The sequence below is a fragment of the Oncorhynchus mykiss genome, chromosome 11, assembly GCF_013265735.2.
Source record: "Oncorhynchus mykiss isolate Arlee chromosome 11, USDA_OmykA_1.1, whole genome shotgun sequence".
NCBI lineage: Eukaryota > Metazoa > Chordata > Actinopteri > Salmoniformes > Salmonidae > Oncorhynchus > Oncorhynchus mykiss.
In genome coordinates, this window is record NC_048575.1 from 51,850,277 (window position 1) to 51,858,746 (window position 8,470).

Genomic DNA, 8,470 nt, shown 5'->3' on the forward strand with positions numbered 1-8,470 from the left:
AATTCCATGCATGTTGCAATTGCCAGTTTTGGTGACAGACAATGTGGAGGTGTAAACCTTTACCCATTACCCACTGGTTAAATGTTGTAGAGAGTGTGTGAAATTATATTCAACTTACTGAGTTGACTCTTTGTAGTATTCATGAGACAGGTTTAATATGTGAATAAGTTGGGGAATTCTACCCCAAATCCATAAGTAAAGGGCAGACATTTAGAAATCAGGTTTGGTTAAGCATCATGATTATTCTGGCCTTTGTCATAGATTGTGATTTGTTTGACACAGGGCTTTGTTTAAACTGGTAAGGGGAAATGCAAAGCTTTGCATCTTTTTTAAATTGACCTCCATCACTAAAAGGTGTAAAGTGCTAGAATAGTTGGGTCAGCAAGAATATGATTGTATTAGTGATTTACCGTCTATGAGATTTGGTTTTGTTCATAAAGGGATTTCAAATGTTGTTTAACAATATGTGCTCTGATGTTCCAGAAGTGAGCTAACAAGAGTAGACCTCTTAAATATCTTAGCCTCTGGCCCCACCTCTCTAGTCAAAAGAAATGTCATAACCTGTTAAAACAGATCATCTCATGTTTCAAGGCATTGGAACCTGTTAAAGAATGGATACAAATATGCGAAGTGTCTTTCATTCACATATGTATCAAGCCATCATCCAATACATTATTGTTTAAGATCCTATGTGTGTTGTGTTTTTTGTTACCACTATCAGGCTTCACAGATTGGTTTCCATTTTGTAAACACACACACACACACACACACACCTGATAAGCTAGCTAACATTGCAAATAATAAAGTAACTAGCTTCTTTCACTTTGACAATGTGGTCAAACTAGCTACAGTATCTATATTAATAAGGTTGTAATAGTCAAACTCATTTGTTGTCATTTTTGGTTGAAAAGGGTAAAGGTCAGTGGTGAAACGGCAAATCGAGTAAGAACATTTTCTCAGAGTTTCAACTTGTAAATCCGATTTGCAGGATCGTCCTGGGGAAATTTCCCACTGGGAACATAGGAGCTTTCGATAACTCCGATAGCACGTGAACGCTGCAATAAGACAAGGAAAATGGGTTATGGCTGGTTTTCTACATTCTCTCTGGTAGTATAAGGCATACTATCAATGTATGTAAAGTTTGACATATGTAAACAAAGATCGTAGAATTAGGTTTAAAAACGTGTACATTTCCCTTGTATTTATTTATTTGTTTACATCCTCGCGTGGTTATTTTGCGTGTCCCACCCATATGCAAATAAACGTGATTACGTTGCGTCCACGTCGCGCAGAATATTGGGTTGAGGCAGACACTCTGAGGTTGAAGAATCGCGGCGATGGCGACTTGGCTCTTCTACCCGACGGATTGAAAGTGGCCTCGGATATGACTTGTATGTATTTCTTAAAGTGTAGTTTATTGCAAACCCGGTGCACGGATCTTCAATTGAATGATTTGGCATTTCCATTCTCATTGCTTTATACATGGTGAGTACGCCGGTTGTCTCCTTGCTTCGGTGTGTTTTGACAGAGGCCTCGGTTTTGGGGTCCGCCCTCCATCTCATAACAACAACAAAAACTGTTCCAGGCAGACAGAGAGCTAGCTAGCAATTGCCAGTGCTGACTGAGTAGCTACGATGAGTAACTAACTGTAGGGGAAGACGAAGCAAAGCTGCTTTGTATCCAAACAGCAACACATCAAAATCATAAAGCGACCTATCAATATCAAAGCGTAACGTTAGTTAGCTGCTAGCTAGGTTACGTACGTATTGTTTCGATAGAATGTGTTTAACTAGCGCTTAGTTAGCTAACGCGTTAGCTAAGATAGAAAACTGGTGTAAACAGTTGGATACGTTAGGTATGATTGATCAGAGAAAAATATGGCAAATTGTTAACGTGAATTGGCTAACTAGTACTACAGACTAGTCTGTTAAAATGGTCCGTAGTAAATGTTTACTTAGGGCCGTGATGTGCGTCGACGATAGTGACTGACACTGACAGAGAATGGATATTCGGAGTTAAAAAACAGCTTGTTAGCTAATCGTACATTTATGATTATTCTCGCGAACTAATGTTAATCTTGAGTTGGCTAGTTAGCTAGATAACTATCTAATTATGTTTGTTGAAATGGCTGTTTTTCTACAGCTCTTTCGCCTTATAGTTGAGGCCGTTAGCGAACGTTACATAGTTTGCACTAGCTAGCTAACATTATGTCAGGTGATAGTTTATATATTCCCATTGCCTTGCTAGCTAAATCTCTGTAAAGAAAACAGTCAAGACAAACTGCTAACGTTCATCAACAACGTTATCTGGAAGTTTATGATTGGAGTAATTATTACTAATACGTAACCTTTAGTACAAGTATTGGGAAAGTTATAGATCACTCGTGATTCACCCAGCTAAAGCCAGGCACAGGACATGCTCTTAACTCTAAAATAAATACATTTTATTCGGCTGGATAGATATATTTTGATAATGAGGACTATGTGTCAGCATTACAGCTAGACCTATTTATGCACATGCAACTCCTCAACCTTCACTTTCCCCAATAACCTTACACGGATCCTGTCTCTCTTTCCTCATGATTTTGGTAATTTAGCAGACACTCTTATCCAGAGTGAGTGAGTGAGTGCAACCATTTTCATATTTGTTAGCGCGGGTCCCCTGTGGGAACCCACAACCTTGGCGTTACAAGTGCCATGCTCTTAACAACTGAGCCACGCCGGACCTCATATCCTCTTCATGTCACAGAGAGTGGAAGTATTCACTTTGAGAGATGATGGTTTAAGCCTTTGGTTGAGTGCTGCAGGTTCAGATTAGATGCATGGAAGTCACATGACAGGACCAAGGGGCTTAGCCTGCCTTGTGTGACTCTGAACACAGAGCCAGACTGAGCAGAGGTCATGGGTCACGAGCCCGCTGAGGTAAACATGCTGATGTGTGTCTGCAGGCCAGTGTGTGCGACATAGATACGTTTTATCAGTCAGTGCCAGCAGGGAGGAGCAGGGTGCCTCTGGAGCATGCACTGCTACATAGCGCTCAGTAAAGTGACAGAATGACATCCCTTTAGGCCGAGCCTAGGTCTTTTCAATCTACACTGAACAAATATGTAAACGCAACATGTAAAGTGTTGGTCCCATGTTTCATGAGCTGAAATAAAATATCACATAAATCTTCCAGATGCACAAAAAGTTTATTCATCTCAAATGTTTTGCACAAATGTGTTTACATTCCTGTTAGTGAGTGTTTTATCCTTTGTCAAGATAATCCATCCCTGACTGGGGTGGCAGGTAGCCTAGTGGTTAGAGCATTGGACTAGTAACCGAAACTACTAGGGGTAGCTGAGGAGTATTTCTGTCAGCCGGGCATGGCTCCCCAGTGGCCGGTCATGGCTCCCCAGTGGCCGGTCATGGCTCCCCAGTGGCCGGTCATGGCTCCCCAGTGGCCGGTCATGGCTCCCCAGTGGCCGGTCATGGCTCCCCAGTGGCCGGGCATGGCTCCCCAGTGGCCGGGCCTAGGCCCACCCATGGCTGCGCCCCCACCCAGTCATGTAAAATCCATAGATTAGGACCTAATTTATTTATTTCAATTGATTGATTTCCTTATATGAACTCTAACTAAGTTGGTTCAGGTTCTACGCTTCAGAAAGGGCGCATTGGGTGTACTGGGAATTTTGTCTAGTCACTGCTAGACAGGTCAAACTCAGTGGCATGCTCCAGAGGGGGTGTGTGTGATCCTGAACCTGTCAATCAACTGTCTTCCCTTGATCAGGTTTCAGTCTGCAGGTTCTGACATTTACAAGCATTTTGTGGGCCTGCAGGCAGGTTGCATATCTTGAACAGAGATGAGACAATGAAGGTGCAATGTAAAATAATGTGAAATTGCTCTGTTGTACAAAGAGCAGCGATGGATTTCTGTTTCACAGCTGGTTCTGACACCATGCTCTTACAGTTGGTTTGTTGGTTCTGTGTTGGTTTGGGACCTTGTAGTATTTGACCTGGTCTTCAGCCAAGACCTACAGCACCATCTGGGAGAGTTTCTCAGTTTCTATTTCAAGTTAAAGATGACATGAACAGGTCTCTTGCAAAATAATGTCTTTTTTTTTAAATTCACATTAACCAAATGCTTTATGACTAGACCTAAATATGAAATGTTTGGCAGTCTTATTTTTGTCATGCTCTGTGCATGAAATATAGCACAGTTTGTATTTTTAATTTAAAGAGTCTCACTAGCATTGATGTTCGTGTTGATTGATGAGCATAGTAAACTGGCTAAAGTGTACTAGGTAAATTTCGTCTTTCCGTTCCCCAGATGTTTGTGGTGTCTCTCACCTACTTGCAGTCTACTATAACCACCAGCACAGCTATGTTTACCAGGGAATGAACGGGTCTATTGTAGATTGAATGTTCCAGTGAAAAGTAAGCAGTTTGCAATGTTTAGAAGAGTTAGCAAGTTAACCATTTTATTCATTCCTTAGAACTCATTTGGTATTCTCTCTTTTCCTACAGAATTCAATGTCTTCGCTCTAAGTCACATTTTCACAACGGGATCATCAGGATAGCACCTCATCTGTTGCTAGTTCTCTTTGGTGAGTTGTAAAACCGGTGCACACCACAGTACTCACTAGGCAATTTGTTGAGCTTCCTATCATTTTTAAGTGACGTTGAAAATAACATTCTGGTCTGTATGAAATGTTCCACACGTGACACAGAATGTCTGTTTGTGTGCCCTACCCTCCAAATCCAGCGACTGCGGGGTATTACTCTCATCCATGTGGTCACTGGAATAAGATGCACGTTAAATGAAAAGACTAGGTTCCAGTTTGTGGAGAAATCAAGATTGTTGTGTTATTTAGTAGTAAAGCATTAACAGCACCTTTCTTTCCCCGTCTTCCACTGTTTACAGACTGAGATTTGGGGTCAAGTGAGGAAGGCATGTGTTCCTTGTCCAGTGACCCACACTCCTTCACAGGGGCCATGGTAAAGTGCATCCTGATCATGGCATTTTCTGTCTACCAGTACAGAATAGCTGCTGTCTGTATGTGTCTGCATAATCGGAACTCTCAATTGAATGTCAGCCTTTTTAATCGGCTGTGTTTACTGGTAGCCACATGGTTGCATCAGACGCACTGTCAAAGTTTCACCCTGTCTGATGCCTCGGTAGTGCATCTTTTATTTAGAATGGAGGCCTTTGAGGGATATGGAGCAGTATTACACCCTGGTCAGTCATTAAAGAGCGTGTCTGGCGGTGTGTGTGTGTGTGTGTGACCGTATGTGTGTCTCTGACCGGGTGTATGTGTGTATGTCTGCCAGGATTGACATTAAGAGTAGCCCTATAGCGCGGGGCAAGTGATTTGCCTGAAGGTCAAGTGCCTTTCAGACTTTACTGTCAATCGCTGATGTGTATGTGTGTCTCTGCCTGTGTCTGTTATGCGTTCCTGTGCCTGCCCCCTGGCTGGCCCCTGCAAAGTGTTACCCCAGCCGTGCAGACACTGTCAGCTTGGCTCCCAGACAGCGGTCAGTTGGTTGGTTGGTGGGGCTGAGGTAGCAGCCCCTGTCCTTTCTGTCATGTCTATGGACCACCGCACTAGTGCCATCATGCTGTCACTGGACTCATAGACGATCCTAACCTAACCGCTCAGGGGCTCCAGCCCCCTGTTTTTTGGTCCCTGAATAAAAATAATTGAACTGATTCTGTGTTCATGCCACACATTCCCATCAAATAAACCCTCTGTGGGTTTCTAAGATATGCTGACCTTCTATTGGGCAGTAGGTATGCAACATCTAAGAGCTCCTCACTATAGCATGGAAGGGGGCAGACAGTTTGCAAATGGATACCAGTTGAATGGATTTAATTTGGGCCTTGATTGTTTTTAAACACACTTGGTTGTAAATAGATTACTTATGATATTTTCTACTTGGCGAAGTGTGCTCTGTAGCCGGTGTCTGTTTTCTGTCTCAGAACTGGATTGCACAGACCCGCTTTAGTGTCATGCCAGGCTGTCAGCCAGAGTTGAGGCACTTTTAGCAGTGGACTTGTGTGTGTGTGTGGAGAATTGAGAGATTGCACAGGGATGATTCAAGACAACACACCTATTGAGAGTTTGTTTTAGCATCAACACTCTATCTTCCTTTGGCTTCATCATTGGCTATTTGAAATCCTATTCAGTGAAAGTTACTGTTAGAGGTATGAAAACTGAGGTTAAATCTGGGAGTGGTTGGAGAATGGCTACAGTTGAAGGTGCTTGTAACCAGTGAATGGGGATAGTAGTGGACTATTGAGTTATTTTACAAGACACGGGTAATGATATTCCACATCAACTACACATCTTCTGATTGGCAGGAGGAGGAGGAGGAGGGGCAGGAGAGCATGGAATGTATCCAGGCCAATCAGATCTTCCCCAGGAAGCCCCCAGTCCTGGAGGAGGAGAGCCTGCAGGTGAGAACACTAGATGTCTGGGCTGGTTAGCACGATGACAAGTCATGCCAGTTATCGCAAAGTCATTTCTATACGTGTGTCAAGTATGTGTAATGGTCATGTCTGCACATAGTTGTGTTTTTATATGGCACCTCCTTTTCAAGTGATACGCTTCTGTGCCCTTTGATCTTTGATATCTTCCCTCCCATGGTGGCAGGTGCCCTTTCCCGAGCTGCATGGCGAGTTCACAGAGTACGTGGGTAGAGCGGAGGATGCCATCATCGCCATGTCCAGATACCGCCTCCACATCAAATTCAAAGAGTCCATCGTCAACGTAAGTACTGCTGACTAACTAAGTGAAGGCTAGGTAGTTGGAAAGCACACAGTTTAATTTCAGTGTCTGAAGCAACTCTGCAGCTGGCCAGGACAGTGACACCCTATTGTCTCCAGTCTGTCTGTGTATCGAGACTTTTTATGAATGGAGACTGCGTGCTGGGGCCAGTGACAGTATGCCACTACTGTTGTGGAGAGGGCATTTAGATGGACTTGGTGATAGTCATTGGCAGCGGTGCCGCGTGACTGTTCTCAGCAGGTCTGCTTTTGCACTCGGTCCTTTGCTTTTCTCTTTCCACTTGCCGTTGCCATGGTTGCGACAATCCCGTCAGTGATGCACAACACATTCACCCTCTCCCCCTTTTGCCATGTTGGCTATATAGAGATTGTATTTGTTACCAATGTATGGTGATTTCGAAATTAACATATCATTACGCTGGTTTTATGGCCAATTCCCTCCATTTACTAACAAATGACACTGCTTTACTTCCTCTCACCATCCTGACATGGTACAGTAATAGTACTGTAGTCATGGTACCATAGTAATAGTGCAATAGTACTGTAATAATAGTACTATAGTAATAAACAGCCTTGTTGTGCAGGTTCTGCTCCTTTTGGATCAGCATGATACAGTGTATGGTATACAAAACATGTAGGCCTATGTCACACACAATCTATTTGTGTTCCAGTCACATCCACACTAACAGTTTACTGATCTGCACTAGAATGTTCCAGCTCTTACCACGTAGCCGACCTATTTGGTTTTATGCCATTGTTGCAGTCAGTCAATCATGTGTTTTATATTGTAGCGAACTGTCACTGTGTTCCATGCAACAGCGTGCGCGTTCTCTTCACACCCATTTGGATAGGATGGTAAAAGCGCTGGCGTCACATGGCTGTGGTTCATCGCTCACAAATCTGCCAGTGGGGGCGGGAGGCGCAAAGAATGGAGCGAGAGAACTCAGTGAGGCAGGCCGTTGATTTCATTGTGTGGCCCAGATTGGAGCTGTAGATTGCAGAGCAGGAATTAAAACAGAGCTGTGGGATGTGAGACTAAGGAATCTGTGGACAGTCAACAGGCTCAACAGAGACACAGCTTTAATTCAGTTTCTCTTTTCTCCTGTTTTCAACTACAGAGTGAGAGTTGTGAGGTGTCAGTAAGTGCCTACCCAGCAGTCCCTGCATGCCCAGTGTGGTGCCCTGCCCAGACTGGGCTGGATGACATCATGGCGACGTGTGTGTTAACCCGTTGCATGGCATTGGACTGTGTTGGAGTTGTGACACAGCATTAGCTTCACTCTCAGAGCCACTACAGAAAATAAAATGTGCTTTGGGTGAAACTTTTAGTAAAAGTATGCATTTTTCTTTATAGACTCTTCAAAATCTGCTCAAACATCTTGTTCAAAACATGAATGAATCTAATGTCGTTTTGACGGTATTTGCCTAGATCAGATGAGGGTGTTTATTAGACAGTGTGGGGGAATTTACTGCACTAGGGTCCAGCACTTTTACATAGTGAATCAGTATACGATGGAAGAACATCAAATCAGAAGGCGGTATTCGAGGAGATGTGAAAATGACACAACCTTCGCCTGGAAAATACAGTTTGACAACTAATGCCGCTGGCTTACATTTGCAGCTGTAGGTGTGAAGGTGCAGCATGTGCTCAGATGGATTTCATGATGACAGCGGTGTAGCCTATAGCACTCCCGGCATGATCGGC

General features: G+C 43.5%; 1 protein-coding gene across 1 annotated transcript; it reads left to right on the forward strand.

The window, feature by feature from the left end:
- The first annotated feature begins 1,331 nt into the window (after nt 1-1,331).
- On the forward strand, nt 1,332-8,084 carry LOC100301748 (myotubularin related protein 3). The gene is given in 6 exon segments (NM_001160577.2): nt 1,332-1,485; nt 4,506-4,585; nt 4,903-4,976; nt 6,340-6,435; nt 6,632-6,748; nt 7,884-8,084. Coding segments are annotated over 4 exon segments (414 nt in total). The 5' UTR covers nt 1,332-1,485; nt 4,506-4,585; nt 4,903-4,931; the 3' UTR covers nt 8,040-8,084.
- Nucleotides 8,085-8,470: the final 386 nt, after the last annotated feature.